Raw genomic sequence first — 21,464 nt, forward strand, 5'->3', positions numbered from 1 at the left:
CGGATTTTTTCCATGTCATTGTAAACAGTGCAATTTTTGAATTTTTCAATTCCTACTCAGGCCTTCTTAGTGGCTATAAATCAGCTATGTATGTGATACGACTGCAGTTTGCGTGCTTCGTTCGCGTTGATCCGACTAATGCATCATCAAAAAGTGATGAGCGTCATTCTTGCCCAAAATAGATGGTTGCAGAATAGTTGACAAATGAGAAACATACAGCAGCCGAAAATAATGTTTTACGAACTACAATGTTACATCACTGCTGTCCTCGACTGTTTGCCAACACACTCTTTATAGCATACGTTGTCACAAATGTCCCAAAAACGGCCAAGACCAAAATGCTTGCCGTTTTCCTTCCCAATCTTCTACGCGCAGTAATTAGGTTGAGAAAATATTGACTGATTGCACAAAATCTTTGAAATTGCCACAAATGTTCCAATACTGAAACCGACTAAAATTGGAGCCTTGTTTACTTCCCTAAACACTGCAGTACGCATGACGTCATGTCTGCATGCGAGTCAGTTTGCGTTCACATTGGACAAAGCATTTTTTGCAACGTGAACAACGTCAAAAAAAGAACAAATTTGACAAAAAAAATCCGAATTGGACATCCTACCCTCCAGTGTGCTCTTGCACACCTAATGGTGTGTTGTGCTTTTTACCCTTACAATTTCAATCCACTGCCACATAATCAATGTGCATCAGCAGTTGGTACAACAATGGATGGATATGAAAAAGCGGTATAGTAAGTTGTATTTTGGACACTTGAACAATGAAAATGAAAAACTAAATAGGCTGCTTGTTTTAAATGGCACCTTGGCTGATCTCACTCCTGCTTTCCATGGTAGATTGAGAAAACAAGGACTAAACAAAGGATATGGACTTCATGATGATCAGAAAGCAATATATGGATCAAACTACTGAATATATAATGCACCGATTGGCTGATGACTGACAATCAATTTAAATAATTCACCCATGGCACATTCACTTGCTCATATGGCACACTATTACATTTGTTCCCATTGATCACAAATCATGAAGAAGCAATTGAGCAGAGCATATAACAACTCCCCAAGTTTTTATTCAAACCTTTAATCAGCAAATGCCCAATGCGTAACATTTAACTGGATTTTTAAAAAGTATATTTGTCCTCAATTATAATTTAAGGAATGATAATTTTATTTACTCGTTTAGAAATGCATTTTGAAGACGACAAGCCCAAAAACACCTATAAATCCCATTGATATACATGTACGATACAAAGTTCAAAATAATTCTCAAAAATGTTCCCCAATATCCCATCATTTATATAAAGCCATTATGACTGTATCATTGATCAACTTGTACCAACTAGTTTGCGCCCATTCTTGTGACACACAGCATATACTAACTCACTAATTAATGATAATACTAACATTTTTTTAGTCAAGTGGCAACTCTCGATAAGGCCCAAAAAGCAATACAACCCTACCTTGAGAACCTTACCCACTCATCTCAAGTGGCCGCAATTGTAGCCCACTATTCTTTTTAATAACTGCTTCTATGCAACAACATTTTTTTGTATATATTCTTTGATATTTATTAGAAATCTTTCAAATGTAACTGCACATCTAATTAGGCATTGAATGAAGATTTTCAAACTGATTTATGAAGATGTGTATTTTTTAATTCTTGGATTGGAAAAGATGATTGACAAATTATGAGTCTTTATCAACAATACTTATTACCTAATTACAAGTTGACTTGGTTCTAAAAAGTTGTTACATGGCTAATTCCACCATAGACCTCGTTTTTAGCAAGCAATGTAGACCATATCACTTTGGTATGTTGCATATCATAATGGGTTTACATAATTAAGGGTCCCAAATATCTGACCCCCATCTGTTCAATTTAATAAATGGTGTACTGCTCACACTTTGGTATGATCGCTGAGGTGATTGGTCGGCTGAAAAGTTTCTGCCTTTTTCTGGTACAATGGCATGAATTGAGTGGGAAGAAAACAAAAGTACGACATTTCGAAAATGTGACTGAAGGACTGGGTTTAAATCCATGTTATGTATGTCCTTACCATGTTTATTTTTGTTTGAATTTCAAATTACTTGCCTGCATATATTGCATGGTTTATTATACAATTATATTTGACATTGCCATTGTGTTTCCTGGATCTGAACTGCAAGTTGAACCATACTGCTTGATGGACAATTAGGTTGAAGATGAGTTGATGTGTTATTGCACTGTTGCGTCACTAAAAGTTGGAAACATTTTTCAGAAGTTTGGGGCTACTAAAAGCTTTCTGGATTCTAAACAAAATCGGAGGAAAATCCTCATGAACAGGGAATAGTTCAGAGTTTATGTGAAATGGCCCTTTTTTTAGTTCATCTTTTAACACTGATGTGTTTCTTGTCAGCTTTTAACTGGCCACAATTTGATCAATCAGGTCATGGTATTTGTTTTCCCTTGGATTTTTTTTACTTTGCTAATGCAAATTTAAATTATTGGTACCCATTGATGTATGGCATTTAATCTGTTACTTTCTACTAACCACACCAGATGATGTGAAACTATTATTCATACTGGATTGGGAGAAATACCTTGAAAAGTCAAATACCCCATGATCGTAGTAACGAGCTGCTCAATATCCACAATTTCAACACTGAGTGGTTTTCAGCAATTATTGAATTTAAATTGAACGCCCAATAACACTAACTACCCCTCAATACATTTTCATTAACATAAAACTTGGGTCCCAGAAGAAGCATGACCAATACAAGCAATAATTTGGAGCTATAGCTGAGATAGGCTCCATCGCCCCCCGCGCCCCCAAAGGGAATACGCGGTAGAAAATGGATGGATGGATGTTACGACTTGTCCGGGGTGTACCCCGCCTTCCGCCCGAATGCAACTGAGATAGGCTCCAGCACCCCCCGCGACCCCGAAAGGGACAAGCGGTAGAAAATGGATGGATGGATGTTATTATTCAAAATAATTTAATTTCTTTAATAATTACATAGACTTAATAAAAAAAATAATTTCCTTTTTCTCAGCTGTTAATTCCATAGTTGGTTCTTTGATCAAGGTCGCTTAAGGTCACATTAACATCACTTAATTATTTTTGGTGGTACTGCTTTTTGTTAATGGTTCTCATTTTAGCCATGACTATTTGCTGTCCGGTACATAGCATTTTTGCCTAACAAAAGGGTGATTTAGCTAGGCCAAACCCCTAGTGGTCAGTTGTTGAATTTCTTTGTTAAATCGTTACTAAATATCAGGTAATGTGCACGAACAGTACTAATTTTCTTGATTGTTGCACAGTGAGATTATATTACATGTTCTGTGGGCTTACAAAAATCTTCTTTTTTTTGTCCCATCAAGACCCGATTCAACTGGATTTCACTGACAATGGAGACAGCGTTGTTATAACGAGAAGATAACGTTGAAGATGGCAAATTTTGAAACACTGAAAGCTTTTTTTTTTCTCTTCGGAATACGTATGGACTTTTTTTTTTTTTTAAGACACCATGGACAGAAACAGTTCCGAGCTGTGTCGTGGACAATTTTTTTCAGTTTTATGAGAAGCAGAAAATCGGCAATTGTACATTGGAGTTAATACTGTTTTCAAATACTGTTTTCAAATAAAAGTGTATGTTTTGTATTTTTTCTTTGGTTTGTTCTATCTGCAATGTATGAAGGCTGTTTTTAAAAGTATTCTGAAGCGTCACATTTTGATGTTTCAAATGTATGTTTATGCTTTTTATAACTTCACTACTTAGTTGACAACCTTTAAGCTTGGCAGATGTACCTTTTTGAAAGAAACATAATTGCGAAAAAGATTGGCCATCCTGGATTACAGCCTTTTAAAGCAATGGTTTATTGCTCAAATGTGTTTTTTTCAAAAATCTGTATTAGTATATCTATGGAAAAAAAGTAAGAGTTGATAAATATTGCGTCAACTTTAGCCCTTGTGGTTAATAAAACAAAACATGAATCAATAAAACACTGCCCTTTTATACAAATGGTTAAATGGCATTTGTTAGGAACTGAAATGGTTTCCTAAAGCTTTCTAAAATGGCTTCTGGTGTGTCTTCTTCCTGTTAAGGCAGGAAGTGATGTAATTGCAGCAAAAAATATATTTTCTTCCCTTACTAGTCTTCCCTGCCTAATGAAGTGAGACGGAAGCTTTCACTTTCAGGGTTGTAAAATAATGATGAAAATAACGCTACGTTTATCTAAAGAAAAGTTGTAGATGAAGGGGAGGGACTTCCACATCACCTGAGTGTTAGCTAAATGGAAATAACGTCAATCAAAGGCTTTCAGAGCTAGGAAGGAGCTCTACATGGCGGATGATCCTTAGGAAGGCTGCTATGGGCTGGCGTCATACCGTTTTTCTTGGCCGTGTGTCTACTCGGTCCACGTCCTGCTTCCTTAAAATGATGCTTCAGGTCTTACGGTTGACATTTTAACGGGATTTTTGCCGTTTTGTGGTGTTTTTGGACTGTTTCTCCGTGTCGAATGCGTCGTCTGGACTGTCGTTGTTTTCCATGCAGGGCTCCGGCAGCCATGGCGAGTCTCCATTTTTAGTGTGCAGCCGCTGTCTGTGTCTTGACAGCACATCGGGTCCGGAGAGGCCTACAATGTCTTAGAAACTCATTTCTTTTTTGTAATGAACTACAAATTGTTACTTTTCACTGTTTATCCGGGATTTTGAAGCGGGCATTTATTTAATTAGCTTCGCGACGAAATCTCAATGAAATAGCTGCTTTATCGGATGCTACCTAACCAGTGGAATGCTAATGTTTACATTGTTCGTTGTACTAATTCCACATTTTCTCATCGCTAAAAGTTTATTTTTTCACTCATTGTTCTGGTGACGCAGTTGCAATAAATTGATGCGACTCGTCCCTTGCTTGGACTAAATCGGAATATAGTCATTGCACGTTTCGGCTAATGGAATCTTGTCTTTAGCAGGTATATTTCAATGAGCAACGTGGATATTGCTATAATGATAACATTCTTAAATATAAAGCCACTTTCTCCTTTCGCTTCGCACCGCCTGGGATTTAACTGCCTCCCGAGTGTATGCAGTCTACAGGGACTTCTGTGACACTTTTGGGCATTAAATACCAGGACATCAACCGATCAAAGGATATTTATCTTTTCAAAGAAATCATTTTGCAATCATGAAGAACGGGAATAAAAAGCAAGAGGATGAAGGGTCGGCTCACAGCAATGCATCCAGGTATGGGACTTCTTTTTTAATGCACTTTTCCTGCCATGGTTTTTATTGTTTACCTAGTCGAGCATGGTCTATACCACTTGTGTACCACTTATGTATACATTAGCAACTGTGACTGACCAAATGCACCAGTGTCACCAATGCCCTTGCTATTGTTTTATAGCCACACCCTGATTTTCCTAGCATTTGTTCCACCAATAAATAAGGTTGCAGGCCTGTGCTCCCACATCATTTCCCTGGAGATGAATGTGGCCCTGCCCCAACAAAATGCACTTCTTTTGTATTTATATTTTATTTTGCAGACATGAACGCAATAATACATTTTTTGCTATAAATATATATATGACATCGTAAAAGTACTTGGTACTGCATTGCACCATTTTATTGTTAGTTGCCTTTAAACCATTATATTTTGGAGTGTCTAAACATACGGGGAGCTACATCTGAAAGTGGTTATTTTTATTTTATAGAAAATGTAAATGCATGCACGCAATATTGTGAGTTTTTCTTGTGCTTGCCTATAACGAAGTTGCACATGTACAGTATGCACATGAATACAATGGTGAATGAAGTACTTGTGTGATTATGCACCTTTTGAAACAGACTTGATTTGTCTAATGCTAACCGTATGCAAGACCATTTTTATATGCCATATAACTAAAGAAAACGTATTGTAGCATTTAAAATATCTATTGCAACTTATTACTAAATGTTAGTTTTTGTGACATTTGCACATTTGTTTACTTTTTGAATTAAATTGATCTTCTAGTATTTTACTTATTTTCTGAATAATGACATCATGCAAGGATACACCACGCAAAGTTAACTAAACACCAGATTACAAATATTTACATGTTTTTCAGCCTGATGACAAATTATTATTATTGTCTGCCTTTTCAACATACTGGTTTAAGATTACCACACACGTTTACATTAATAGTTCATTCAATCCCTCGAAGTGTGTGTGTGTGTGTGTGTGTGTGTGTGTGTATTGTGGCAGCCATTTTGATTAGATTTAGTAGTTGAGGGCAAAATTCAAAATCTGTTTATGATTACAGGCAAATATCGTGGTGGAGCAGTAAACAAAGAAACAAACGTTAAATACAATGACAATTTCTTTTTCTAATGTATGTTTTGTAAAACGGTCTTAAAATATCCATTGCTTTTCCTTGCTGAGTTTGCTGGCTTCATATGTTGAAAAGTTGGCGTGACACAGGAACCGGAAGTGTTTGTTTAACTCGACAGCCTGAGCAGAGCATTGCTATTGGCTGGATTGCTGACCGGCGAGGCATCAACCAATAGAATTGTGAGATGTTCTTAAAGAGCCCACCTACTTTTTGAGTATGCGGAAGTTTTGCTCACTCTCCTTTGGTAATTCGGAGAGGTCACGCCGTCACTCCTCGACGAATGTCTGATATAAATGTGTTCTTTCTATCACAATACATATTAGTACTATTAATCCAAGATCATTCTTTCTTATATTGGATTTAAAAAAAACGTTTTACACGTGAGGGTTAGACTTTTAGAGGTAAACAGCGCCCTCGTGTGTTTAGAAGTATAGAAAATAAACAGAAAGGGGGGAATTTACACGCAGATTTTTGCATCATTCAGTAGCTGTTAGGGGTTACTGCCATCAATAAGTTGTGCTTCTGTGTCAGTTTGTAAGAACGAGGTCATCTTTAATCTTTTTGTGAGTAGTATATGTTAAACACAGGAGGTGAAAATACAAACCCCGTTTCCATATGAGTTGGGAAATTGTGTTAGATGTAAATATAAACGGAATACAATGATTTGCGAATCATTTTCAACCCATATTCAGTTGAATATGCTACAAAGACAACATATTTGATGTTCAAACTGATTAAAAAAAATGTGTTTTGTAAATAATCATTAACTTTAGAATTTGATGCCAGCAACACGTGACAAAGAAGTTGGGGAACGTGGCAATAAATACTGATAAAGTTGAGGAATGCTCATCAAACACTTATTTGGAACATCCCACAGGTGAACAGGCAAATTGGGAACAGGTGGGTGCCATGATTGGGCATAAAAGTAGATTCCATGAAATGCTCAGTCATTCACAAACAAGGATGGGGCGAGGGTCACCACTTTGTCAACAAATGCGTGAGCAAATTGTTGAACAGTTTTTCTCAACCAGCTATTGCAAGGAATTTAGGGATTTCACCATCTACGGTCCGTAATATCATCTAAGGGTTCAGAGAATCTGGAGGAAATCACTGCACGTAAGCAGCTAAGCCCGTGACCATCGATCCCTCAGGCTGTACTGCATCAACAAGCGACATCAGTGTGTAAAGGATATCACCACATGGGCTCAGGAACACTTCAGAAACCCACTGTCAGTAACTACAGTTGGTCGCTACATCTGTAAGTGCAAGTTAAAACTCTCCTGTGCAAGGAGAAAACCGTTTATCAACAACACCCAGAAACGACGTCGGCTTCGCTGGGCCTGAGCTCATCTAAGATGGACTGATACAAAGTGGAAAAGTGTTCTGTGGTCTGACGAGTCCGCATTTCAAATTGTTTTTGGAAACTGTGGACGTCGTGTCCTCCGGACCAAAGAGGAAAAGAACCATCCGGATTGTTATAGGCGCAAAGTTGAAAAGACAGCATCTGTGATGGTATGGGGGTGTATTAGTGCCCAAGACATGGGTAACTTACACATCTGTGAAGGCGCCATTAATGCTAAAAGGTACATACAGGTTTTGGAGCAACATATGTTGCCATCCAAGCAACGTTACCATGGACGCCCCTGCTTATTTCAGCAAGACAATGCCAAGCCACGTGGTACATCAACGTGGCTTCATAGTAAAAGAGTGCGGGTACTAGACTGGCCTGCCTGTAGTCCAGACCTGTATCCCATTGAAAATGTGTGGCGCATTATGAAGCCTAAAATACCACAACGGAGACCCCCGGACTGTTGAACAACTTAAGCTGTACATCAAGCAAGAATGGGAAATAATTCCACCTGAGAAGCTTAAAAAATGTGTCTCCTCAGTTCCCAAACGTTTACTGAGTGTTGTTAAAAGGAAAGGCCATGTAACACAGTGGTGAACATGCCCTTTCCCAACTACTTTGGCACGTGTTGCAGCCATGAAATTCTAAGTTAATTATTATTTGCAAAAAAATTAAGTTTATGAGTTTGAACATCAAATATCTTGTCTTTGTAGTGCATTCAATTGAATATGGGTTGAAAAGGATTTGCAAATCATTGTATTTCGTTTATATTTACATCTAACACAATTTCCCAACTCATATGGAAACGGGGTTTGTAGTTACTGGTGACTAGGGGTGTAATGATTGTTTAACAACGATTCAAATAAAATCATAATTTGATGTTGCCGATATGATTCAGCGACGATATTATTTTTTTATTAGAATGATACAATCATAAACAATTCAGTGAATAGAAATCAATTCAGTAACTTTTTAGCCAAACATTTAACCAGTTTGACTGAAATACATAGTGAATACTGAGCACTGCAGGTGACTTTTCCTATATTGCTGATTTTTTTCTTAGGTTTAAATTAATTATGGAATACAAAAGCAAGTAAACAACAATTATTGACCAGTGCATTCACATCTTATTTAAATAAAGCGCAACCAACACTTTAGGTTGAAGAGAAAACCTTTTCTCCTCTCTTTTTTAGTATTCAAGAAACGTTTAATAAAAGTACAGTAACCAACATTTTAACATTGGACTTTTTCAACATAAATGGTACAATATTAATAGCTAAAAAAGTCCAATGAACATATTTATATGTTTAATTAGCAGTAGATTTACCGGCTACTTGTTTTTCAACATCTACTCACATCACATTCGACCTCCTATGACGTCACACATGACTGGTCAACAAATATTAAATATTCAAACTGTTGCGCTATTCTCATTTTGATAAAAAGTAGTGCAGTAATATTGAACAAAAGGGCAAGTGAAACCAACTCCGACTTTGTGCTGCTGCTTCATGAACGCTGGGCGGTCGACGTGTGGGATCCCATGGCGCCATAGGTGGTTCGAGAGATTTGTCGTGTTGCGACCACAATGGCGGTAGAAAGTGGATGGATGGACATTGTATTTTACATATTCTACAAGCAGTGAGCAACTTATTAAGAACTCCTCTGTTTTTACAAAAGCCTACACACTGTATCACAATGGTGGCTTGTTCAATTCTCCTTCGCCTGCTTCTCTTGTGATATCCGCCAAAGTGCTTTGATGGTGCGTGGCGATGACGTCACAGACAGGTGACACACCCGCGTAACATTTAACGTCTTTATTTATTTAAAGGTGCTAAAACACCTTTTATATAATGTCTGCCGTTTTTAAAGCCAACATTTTTTGTCCAGTATAGATAAAATCAAGTAATTACCTTTTTAAAATGATGTCAATTCGATATGTATCTCTTGGAAGGAAAATTAGTAGAGCACAGATCAATAAACTTGAATTCTAGAAATATAAATCGATCAATTCTTACACCCCGACTGGTGACCTATGTATTGGGGAAAGGGGTAAGTTTAAATAGGAAGTGCTTCTTTCGGACACGTTGGATTAGAAATTGTAAACGAGATATATTCCGATACAACCATTTATGTATGTTTGAAATAAACCAAACTATGTAATTGAATGAGTAACATGGTGCTTAATGTAATGATATTTCTGTCACCTAAGATAATTGTGCCATTGAGTGTTTTATTCTTACTTTTTATGTGCACTAAGGTAGTGATTCTCACACTTTTTCCACCAAGTACGACATCAAGAAACACTTTGCTCTCCAAGTACCACCATAATGACCAACATTCAAATACAGTCTTGTAGTAGGTCTAAGTATTCATCAAAAACAAGGTACCGTTTTTTTTTTTTTTAACAAGTATATTTTTGGCTACTGTAACATTACACACAGTATGAACGTTAACACTATAGCTACTGTATGTGCAGATGGACACAATTAATGGGAATAAAAACCTAACCGGAATAAAAATACTCCATGTAAACACGCAATTCGAAATATTCTGACCCGATCACACTTTTGGATCAAAACCTCGTTGCGATCGAGACGAGTGGTGAATGCATTCAGTCATGCAGTCATTCAGATTGGAGCGGATGTAAACACTTCAGAAATTTGGGTTGAAATTATCCTTACTGCGTCAGCTATACTTGGTGGTGGAGGGGGTACAAAATTTAATAGTGAAGCGATTGTCTTGCTGATGTCCCCCGCCACCCCATTCACACTTACACTACAGATTTTTCCGCATAGAGAAATTTAACAACATCCACAGCAAACATTGCACACAATGAATGTGGCTCAACAAATTTAAGCCTGAGGTGTAGCGTTTTAGCCCTCTACTGGTCAAATTTAGCGCTACATGTATTAAACGAGCTTTAGTCGCAGAGAGTTACTCGGCCAAAAAACAACACCACCACAATTTCAATACAAAACAAATATCCACATGCACAATATCTACTTAAAAAGAGCGGACCTAAATTTGTGATGAAGCTTACACGTGTGGGTTTCTCCGTTGTTGCTGCTTGTCTGGGACAGAGTGTCCGTCGCTTAAAGGGTCCGACAGAAAATGAATTAAGCTCATTTATACTTTGTTGTCCAGTCACTGTTAAAAGTCAGATTTTCACGATTTATTTAGATTTTTTTAGGGTCGATAATACCGTAGTTTCCGCACTATAAGGCGCACCGGATTATAAGGCGCACCTTCAATGAAAGGCATATTTTAAAACTGTGTTCATATATAAGGGGCACCGCATTATAAGGCGCGTGGAATAGACGCTACGGTAGAGGCTGGGGTTACGTTATGCATCCATTAGATGGAGCTGTGCTAAAGGGAATGTCAACAAAACAGCCAGATAGGTCAGTCAAACTTTATTAATAGATTACAAACCAGCGTTCTGACAATTCTGTTCACTCCCAAAATGAATAAACAGCTGTTTTATTATTTTCCCCGAGGTAAAGTCAGTGACCTGGTGTTTTGTTTATCTTTTAACAACAGCAAGATATAACATGTAGTGCAACATTTATATCACATAGTGGAGGGGAACTTTTCCCTGATTCAATAAACACGTAAATAAACAGTGATACTGTTACGGTAAATCAAACGTCAGTGCAATCACAATATAGTAGGGATGACCCGATCCGATATTTGGATCGGATCGGCCGCCGATATTTGCCAAAAAATGCGTATCGGCAAGGCATGGGAAAATGCCGATCCAGATCCAGTTAAAAAAAAACAAACTCCGGTCCGTGTTTTCCAACGCACAGATTCAAATAATACATTCCACTTTTCTGCTGCTCCCTATTTCCGTTCCGCATTTTCCAGCACACCTTCAACACATCCACAGGTCTATGGATTCTCACGCAGTTGCTTTTAGCTGCTGGCATTGGACTACAGGCTCTTCCCACTCCTTCTTCTGTCTCCTTCTCACAGACAGCAAGCGCAACTTCTTACACACGTCACACGTCACATACGTATACGTCCTCTCCCAGCAGAGAGGTAGCAGCATGGCTAACGTTAGCTGTGATGCTAGCACAGCCGCTAAGGTGCGCGCCTGCTCGAACGTCCTCTGCGCACGGCAAATCTATGCCACGCACAAAATCAAATAAAAAAATAAGCGCATAACAATTTTCGACACACGGACACGACAGAGAAAACAGTTTTCGTCATCATTGTTCAAATATTGTAACGTCTGTCGAGACGCTTATCTCCGTTCGGTGCCACACGTCCACACCATCAAATGCCGAGGTAAACATTTCCACATCAACACCGTATGAAAAAATTAGTGATTTTTTTAGTTGTGATTTCCTTCTCTGCATGAAAGTTTAAAAGTAGCATATATTAATGCAGTATGAAGAAGAATGTTTTAATGTAGACATGCAAGCCTTGAAAGAACATTTTGAAAATCAAGACTAGGGCTTCACGGTGGCAGAGGGGTTAGTGCATCTGCCTCACAATACGAAGGTCCTGAGTAGTCTTGGGTTCAATCCCGGGCTCGGGATCTTTCTGTGTGGAGTTTGCATGTTCTCCCCGTGACTGCGTGGGTTCCCTCTGGGTACTCCGGCTTCCTCCCACCTCCAAAGACATGCACCTGGGGATAAGTTGATTGGCAACACTAAATTGGCCCTAGTGTGTGGATGTGAGTGTGAATGTTGTCTGTCTATCTGTGTTGGCCCTGCGATGAGGTGGCGACTTGTCCATGGTGTACCCCACCTTCCGCCCGATTGTAGCTGAGATAGGCTCCAGCGCCCCCCATGACCCCAAAGGGAATAAGCGGTAGAAAATGGATGGAAGACTACATTTCCTGCAAATGGGTGCATTTCTACCCTATATTTTAACTTTAGATTTATTCTCATATCAAACTCTTTTGGCTGTCTTTTTGACACTTACATCCGGCGCCCCCCTCCACACCCCGGATTATAAATAATTCAATGTGATTATCTTGTGTGATGACTGTATTATGATGATAATATATATCTGATAGTATATATCTGTATCATGAATCAATTTAAGTGGACCCCGACTTAAACAAGTTGAAAAACTTATTCGGGTGTTACCATTTAGTGGTCAATTGTACGGAATATGTACTTCACTGTGCAACCTACTAATAAAAGTCTCAATCAATCAATCAAAACACATAGAATCATCATACTGCTGTGATTATATGCATCAAGTGTTCATTCAAGGCTAAGGCAAAATATCGAGATATATATCGTGTATCGCAATATGGCCTTAAATTATCGCATTAAAAAAAGGCCATATCGCCCAGCCCTAGTTTCAATGATGCCATTTCTGTTTGTCATGTATAATTTTGTCTATTTTGTGTTTATCCTTGAATAAACAGGTCAGTTTCTTGTTACCAACCATTGTGTATTATTCAAACTCCCCTAATTCAGCTGGCTAGTTGTTATCAAGAGTACTAAAACCCTTTTCAACATGATTCTGACAACTAAGTAGGCAAAATAACTTTAAACTTTAATACATGCTCGGATAGGCCAGTATCGATCGGTATCGGTCCGTATCGGATCGAAAGTGCAAAAACAATATCGGTATCGGATCGGAAGTGCAAAAACCTGGATCGGGACATCCCTACAATATAGTAACACTCAAATAGTGCAGAGCAATAACAATATATCAATAACTCAGCGTTGCTCAAACGTTAATGTCACACAACACAACACACAAAATAAACATGTAATGCTCACTTTATGAAGTTATTCCTCATCCACGAATCCCTCGAATTCTTCTTCTTCAGTGTCCGAATTAAACAGTTAGGCGAATACGGCATCCAACACGGCTCCGTCTCGTCGAAGTCGTCATTAATGGAGTCAGTGTCGCTGCTCCTCTATTCCCGTGTTCTACTGCGTGACTGATCGTCTTAAGTTTAAACTCTGCATCATAAGCGTGTCTCTTAATAGGAGCTATTTTGGGGTCTTTACATAAACAAACAAATGGAAATGAAACGGCACGCCTCGCGCAGTCATATATCCCAGCATGCACCGCACGCTTCTTCTTCTTCTGCGGGGGAAAATGAAGACCGGGGAAAATGACGTCGGCGGCTGCTTACCGTAGTTGCGATTGATTGATTGATTGATTGAAACTTTTACCTGTTGGAGGCTCAATATTGGTCCATATATAAGGCGCACCGGATTATAAGGTGCACTGTCAGTTTTTGACAAAATTGGAGGTTTTTAGGTGCGCCTTATAGTGCTGAAAATACGGTACCCTTTTTGGTTTGAATGAGTGCTCTTCTTCGACTCACCCCACTGCTGCTTCATTGTGGCACATATGCCTCACTGTTGTCCCCTGCAAGGTGGCGGGAGTACAGCATACATGAGAAACTCTAGTTTGAATGGTTTCATCAAACCTATTTGGGTGATGATCAGCAGGCCATATGAAAAGCTTTGACGGGCCGCCAGTTTAGTAGGCCTGCACTAAGTGTTGTTATTGTCTTAGTGCACTGATCAGCCGTGACCATGTTGCATCAAGTTGTGGTCAGCAGTGTAACAGCCATAGTTTAAAACACTTACGGTTTCTTCTCGTTCCCGCAGCAACTCGGCCTCCGAAGAATCCAACCGCTCCGCGTCAGAGTCGGGCAGCCAGTCAGAGAGCGAGCACGGCGGCGAGCACGCTGGCGAGCACGGCAGTGAGCACGGCGGCGAGCACGCTGGCGAGCACGGCAGTGAGCACGGCGGTGAGCACGCTGGCGAGCACCCCGGCGAACACGGCAGCGAACACGGCAGCGAGCACGGCAGCGAGCACGGCAGCGAGCACGGCAGCCAGCACGGCAGCGAGCACGGCAGCGAGCACGGCAGCGAGCACGCCAGCGAGCACGCCAGCGAGCACGCCAGCGAGCACGCCAGCGAGCACGGCAGCGAGCACGGCAGTGAGAGGCAAGGAACCCGCAACTCTGAATCCAACAGCTCCTCCGAGTTCGAGAGTCGCTCGGAGTCAGGGAGCGAGTCTGCCGAGTCGAAAAGACAAAGGGGTTTAGATGCCCAAGACAAACCAGTGAAGAAGAAGGAACAGACTGCTGTCAAGAAGGTAAAGCAGAATCAAGCTTAATAATGCATTTGTGACATCTTGTCTTGACAGTAGCTGCTCTCTAATTGCAGGCGTGGGAGGAGCACCCAGACGTGTACGGGATAAGAAGGTCAAACCGCAGTAGACAAGAGCCGTCTCGCTTGAACATCGGCGCTGGGGTACACAGCAAAACCGACATCCAAACACCGTTAATGCAGAATGACAGTCGACCAACCATAAGTGGGGTCTCACATGTTTTGGTCTGCCTTAACAGGGTAGCAGTGACTCTGAGAGCGAAAGTCCAAAAAGGAAAAGCCCCCGTGCTAAAAAGAAGGAGTAAGTATTGTAAAGGTTGTATCACGATGTTAGTTAATAACTGTACACTGCATACCATATCATTGTTTTTATTTGCTCATTTTATCATCATCTGTTTGCTAGTAATGTAGTTAGTCCCAGTCGGTCAGGACCTGATATCCTCCAATTTGACGGCTCTAATTAGTACGGTGGGTCTGGGTTAGTTTTTGCCTCATCCCCCGCTTAAAGCGTGAGTGAAGAATGTGTGAAGAATGCACTACCGGCCTGATACGTACGAAAGAGAAATAGATGACACAGTATTATCGGCTGACAGATGCTACTGCAGCTAGTCCTGAATAGTCCCACTTCTTAATGCTTCAGTCAGGCCTGGGCCAATAACAAATTTTGCTCGACGATATATCGACCTACAAACTATTGCCGATAAACAATATTATTGTCAACATTAATTTTAGACTAAATTAACCACTGATAGATAGATAGTACTTTATTGATTCCTTCAGGAGAGTTCCCTCAGGAATATACATTTTTTTGTAAAAACTGATGTAATGATAATACATAATAATAATCCATATACACCCTTTCAAATGCAATAAACTTGTATCTCTCGTTAGGGATGTCCCGATCCAGGTTTTCGCATTTCCGATCCGATACCGATACTGACCGATACGATACTGACCGATACTGGCCTATCCGAGCATGTATTAAAGTTTAAAGTTATTTAGCCTACTTAGTTGTCAGAATCATGTTGAAAAGGGTTTTAGTACTCTTGATAACAACTAGCCAGCTGAATTAGGGGAGTTTGAATAATACACAATGGTTGGTAACAAGAAACTGACCTGTTTATTCAAGGATAAACACAAAATAGACAAAATTATACATGACAAACAGAAATGGCATCATTGAACTAGGGCTGGGCGATATGGCCTTTTTTAATATTGCGATATTTTAAGGCCATATTGCGATACGCAATATATATCTCGATATTTTGCCTTAGCCTTGAATGAACACTTGATGCATATAATCACAGCAGTATGATGATTCTATGTGTTTTGATTGATTGATTGAGACTTTTATTAGTAGGTTGCACAGTGAAGTACATATTCCGTACAATTGACCACTAAATGGTAACACCCGAATAAGTTTTTCAACTTTTTTAAGTCGGGGTCCACTTAAATTGATTCATGATACAGATATATACTATCAGATATATACTATCATCATAATACAGTCATCACACAAGATAATCACATTGAATTATTTACATTATTTATAATCCAGGGTGTGGAGGGGGGCGCCGGATGTAAGTGTCAAAAAGACAGCCAAAAGAGTTTGATATGAGAATAAATCTAAAGTTAAAATATAGGGTAGAAATGCACCCATTTGCAGGAAATGTAGTCTTGATTTTCAAAATTTTCTTTCAAGGCTTGCATGTCTACATTAAAACATTCTTCTTCATACTGCATTAATATATGCTACTTTTAAACTTTCATGCAGAGAAGGAAATCACAACTAAAAAAATCACTAATTTTTTCATACAGTGTTGATGTGGAAATTTGTGCCTCGGCATTTTGATGGTGTGGGCGTGTGGCACCGAATGGAGATAAGCGTCTCGACAGACGTCACAATATTTGAACAATGATGACGAAAACTGTTTTCTCTGTCGTGCCCGTGTGTCGAAAATTGTTATGCACTTATTTTTTTATTTGATTTTGTGAGTGGCATAGATTTGCTATGCGCAGAGGACGCTTAAACAGTGCGCAATTGCACAGGCGCGCACCTTAGAGGGAGCGTTGCTCGCACGGCTGCGCTAGCATCACAGCTAACGTTAGCCATGCTGCTACCTCTCTGCTCGGGGAGGACGTATACGTATGTGACGTATGACGTGACAGTATGTGACGTGTGTAAGAAGGTGGACTTGCTGTCTGTGAGAGGGAGACACAGGAAAGAGTGAGAAGAGCCTGTCGTGTAATGCCAGCAGCTAAAAGCAACGGCGTGAGACTCCACAGACCTGTGGATGTGTTGAAGGTGTGCTGGAAAATGCGGAACGGAAATTACGGAGCAGCAGAAAAGTGGAATGTATTATTTAAATCGGTGCGTTGGAAAACACGGACCGGAGTTTTTTTTTTAAACTGGATCTGGATCGGCATTTTCCCATGCCTTGCCGATACGCAATTTTTGGCAAATATCGGCAGCCGATCCGATCCAAATATCGGATCGGGACATCCCTATTTCTCGTATATTTTACCATTGTAATTGGAATTATAAACTTTTAAATATCCAAGTTAAGTGAAAACGATAATAACAAATTAAATATAATTGGCCCTAGTGTGTGAATGATAGGGGTGTAACGGTACACAAAAATTTGGGTTCGGTACGTACCTCGGTTTGAGGTCACGGTTCGGTTCATTTTCGGTACAGTAAGAAAACAACAAAATATAAATTTTTTGGTTATTTATTTACCAAATTTGCAAAATCTTCCAACAAAAATATTTTTCTTAGTGGAATATTTGATGTGAAGTAATCGGAACCTTGGATAGGTCAGTAATTCATAATAACATTGATTTTGATTCAATATTATGTTTTGAGCAATGACAGTTTGAAAGAAAAAAAAACAGCTTTGTTTTATGAGTCAACATTGCAACTTTTTCTAAATTACATTTAACCTTTAAGCTTTTTATTTCACTTTTGTTATGTTTTTGTTTATTTAAATAGTATTTTTAGAATGTGCCGTGGGCCTTTTAAAACATTAGCTGTGGGCCGCAAATGGCTTCCGGGGCACACTTTTGACACCCCTGCTATAGATAATAAAAAATTAAATCTGATAAATCTATGGATAAAAAGCAGAGCCTGGCGACGCACCCGCGTTTATCATAACTCTCTCTCTCTCTCTCTGTCTCTGCCCCTCCCTCACAAATGCTGCTGCGCGCACAATTTGTTTTGTTTTTAACCCCTTCTTAACCTTGAACGTACATTGAAAATACACGCAACCGTAACTCAAAATGCCGGACATTTGAGGCATTTAAGAAACTCAGCTCGGAAACCTCGCAAAAGAGGACATGTCCGGTGAAAAAAGGACGTATGATCAGTCTATCGTAGCCCAGTCGCTGCTAGCATGCCATGTGTTGTGCCTCGGTGTGCATTGTTTACACAACGTGCGGTACGCTACTTAATATGTCCATGTGGAAACTCGTTCGGTACACCTCCGAACCGAACCGAAACCCCCGTACCGAAACGGTTCAATACAAATACACGTACCGTTACACCCCTAGTGAAGGGTGTACTAGGGCTGGACATTTAATAACAAATTTAATTTTGATTTCAATGATGGCTTCTCCCGATTATGAAAATACAATAATGGAAAAAAAACGATTAATGAGCCTAGCAAAGTGCATGCAAATTCCGGAGCTTGTGATGGTGAAACAGAGGAGGAGGGAATGAGAGAGAAAAGACCATATCTACGAGAAGTTTGGGATGTCATAATTGTTGCTACTTTTTATTTGACAGCGCTGGTATGCTTAATCAATAATCACTTAACTCAACAAAAAGTAAGGTATGATTTACGCGTTGACAACTGCGGACGGAGTCACATAATTGGCCATTGAAACGGAATCCGCTGATAAACGCAAAATAATATCAGGGGATTTGGCATACATATAAGTGAAATGTTGTCATTGTGAGGAGAAGAAACATTTGTTTGGGAAAATAATGTGTCCGGTAGAGCTCACTTATCCTCGACACACAACTGTTTTACACAAAAAGCACACATTCTATGGTGGTTAAATAAGTGCAAGAGGTAAAAAACTGAATTATAAACAATTAAAACGGAAACACAGAACTTTAATGTTTTATATATTGATATTGCTACTTAAAGGTTACAAATGTATATCCAGGTCTTATAAAGGTGACACTTTAAATACGGAAACGCCACACTGCAAGCTCTGCTTTAAAACCTGCCTCGCCAAAGGTGGCATTAAAGTATTACAAAATGTTCTTCAAACATAAGTAAACATTTAAATAACAATCATCAAAATTGCAAAAGGATTGCAATGTAGTTAACCAGCTCCCCTGCTGTGAACATATAGATACGTAGACGCGCACACAGCTAACTTTTTGCCAATTAGCGCAGTCAAAACCGCCACGTGGCGTAAACTAATGCAAGTAAAGTGACTCCATTTTGTTACAAATTCCTACACTTTGTGTTTTGTCCTTTACAATGTGTGTTTTACCTGCCAACATGTCTTATCTGTGTATTTTTCAACCATAGTATTTACTAGTGATTTTTAGTACTTACTAATGATTGTATTTGACTCAAAGCACAGACCAAGAGTGGAAACCATAAATCATGACGCATTTAATATAATGTCATTAAAGCTTTCTATTCGATTCCAACCTAATCCCAGATTATGGCAGATGATATGTAGTATATCAAGTTGTACATTTTTCTTTGAGTACCGTACAATAAGAAAAGCCAAGTGTGTTTATGCCTTTTAATTTTTATTGTAATATTCTAAAATTGGGGATAGGTTGATTGGCAACACTAAATTGGCCCTTGTGTGTGAATGTGAGTGTGAATGTTGTCTGTCTATCTGTGTTGGCCCTGCGATGAGGTGGCGACTTGTCCAGGGTGTACCCCCCCTTCCGCCCGATCGTAGCTGAGATAGGCTCCAGCGCCCCCCGCGACCCCGAAGGGAATAAGCGGTAGAAAATGGATGGATGGATGGATGTTCTTTGAGTACAATAAGAAACATATGTTTAATGTATTGTTAGATTTTCTGTTAATATGAGGCCAATAAGGACATTTGTTTGTGGTCCTTTTTATTTTGAAAAGTATCGAAATACATTTTGGTATCCAGTCCTTTCATAAGTTTATCGAAGTGATGTTATCAATCAGTTTTTCGATCATTTTAATTTATTACGGAAATACAAACCGCCGGGAGTTTTACAGCGGTTATCATGACTACCGTTTATTTTTATGTAGTACAAACGGCCTGCAGCTGCTAGAAAGAGTGACCACTCTGCCTCTTGCGGCCAGTAACAACTCATGCATTTGGCGCTTATCGACGCTGCAAAAGTTATCGACTGAATTTTAATTTATCTTTTGGTTAAATGACATATCGAATATCGGCCCAGGCCTAGCGTTAGTCACACGCAGGATTCTCACAGGAATGAGGCAAAATACAACCTTACCTACTGTAGTTTACCCCCATTCAAATTGTCTTAACCACACCAAATGGCCACTAATAGAAAAAGAAACAAAAAACGACAAAATTGGTTGATGGTAATTTCTTTGTTGTAAGAAATATCTGGAAAGATGATGATGATGACTCAAATGATGACGAAGAGGAGGAAGCGTCCGACAGTTCAGACAGTGAGCAGGAAGAGAAAAAAGTTAGATCCAGACGACTTCCTGCTAGAAGGTAAGAGCTTAGCGAGGCCTGGCCGTCAGACAGCTGCTAGCTGGTCGTTTGATCACTTCATTCCATATTGTGATGCATTTTCATTTGTTTTCTGATGGCTTTACATTGATACTGAGCATGTACAAAAAAAGTGAAGGTAAAAAGGCTTCAAAAGGAAATATGTTCCAATGATTTGGTTCAGTGTCTATAAGAGGGCCGCCCCCATTTCTTTTTTGGGGTTATTTTTCAGGCCTCAGACAAAATCCTCAAACAAGAAACAAGTGTCCCAGAGAGGAAAGAAGTCCAGGAAACAAGAGTCTTCACCTGAGGAAGAGGACGACGAGGATGAGGACGACGAGGATGAGGACGATGACGATACTCCGAAGAGACAAACTCGTCGCAGAGGGGCGACAAAAGTCAAAAGGTACACGCCTTTATTTAAAGAGGAACTGCACTTTTTTGGAATTTTGTCTATCATTCACAATCTCTATGTAAGACAAGAACATGTTTTTCTTTATTGATGCATTCTAACTCGTAAGTAAGTGCCAGCAAAATTCAGCTAACAATGGAGCCATGGGGAGTTGCTCTATTCCACCATTAAAGAGCTCTAAAAACATCCAAAAACCGGTAACAATATTCCATTTACATGTCCTGACCTGATAATTAACCAAGTATTAGCAATATTGTTATTATAAGCTCTAACACAGAGGGACTATTTTTAGCAGCCCCTTGACCACAGAGCTTATGCATCTATCGACATACCGAGGCGGTGAGTTGGTGAAAGTTATTTCTAGATTATAAATCATGTCTCACCTGGTTAGTCGAAGGATGTGGACATAAACCGAGAAGTTGGTCAACTTTGACATTGAACTTAGACCCGCAGGTAGCGACAAAGACACAAAAATAAGTTTTCTTTTGTTTTTGTACCTTTGTGAGGATTATAAAAAAAAAAAAATCCCATCAATCGGCATCCGAGT

General features: G+C 39.4%; 1 protein-coding gene across 3 annotated transcripts in view; it reads left to right on the plus strand.

The window, feature by feature from the left end:
* Positions 1–4,053: 4,053 nt before the first annotated feature.
* The window catches only part of chd2 (chromodomain helicase DNA binding protein 2), a 68,536-nt gene continuing 51,125 nt past the window's right edge, over positions 4,054–21,464 (plus strand). The window contains exons 1-6 of one of the 3 annotated variants that reach the window (XM_061925046.2): positions 4,054–5,239; positions 14,305–14,797; positions 14,869–14,955; positions 15,051–15,112; positions 20,389–20,508; positions 20,738–20,911. In XM_061925046.2, the coding sequence (XP_061781030.2) occupies positions 5,181–5,239; positions 14,305–14,797; positions 14,869–14,955; positions 15,051–15,112; positions 20,389–20,508; positions 20,738–20,911 (995 nt within the window). In that variant the 5' untranslated portion in view covers positions 4,054–5,180. The remainder of the gene's footprint in view (positions 5,240–14,304; positions 14,798–14,868; positions 14,956–15,050; positions 15,113–20,388; positions 20,509–20,737; positions 20,912–21,464) is intronic. The other 2 variants (XM_061925045.2, XM_061925047.2) reach the window with 2 other exon arrangements.

Source organism: Nerophis lumbriciformis, linkage group LG29 (genome assembly GCF_033978685.3).
Source record: "Nerophis lumbriciformis linkage group LG29, RoL_Nlum_v2.1, whole genome shotgun sequence".
NCBI classification, from domain to species: Eukaryota; Metazoa; Chordata; class Actinopteri; order Syngnathiformes; family Syngnathidae; genus Nerophis; species Nerophis lumbriciformis.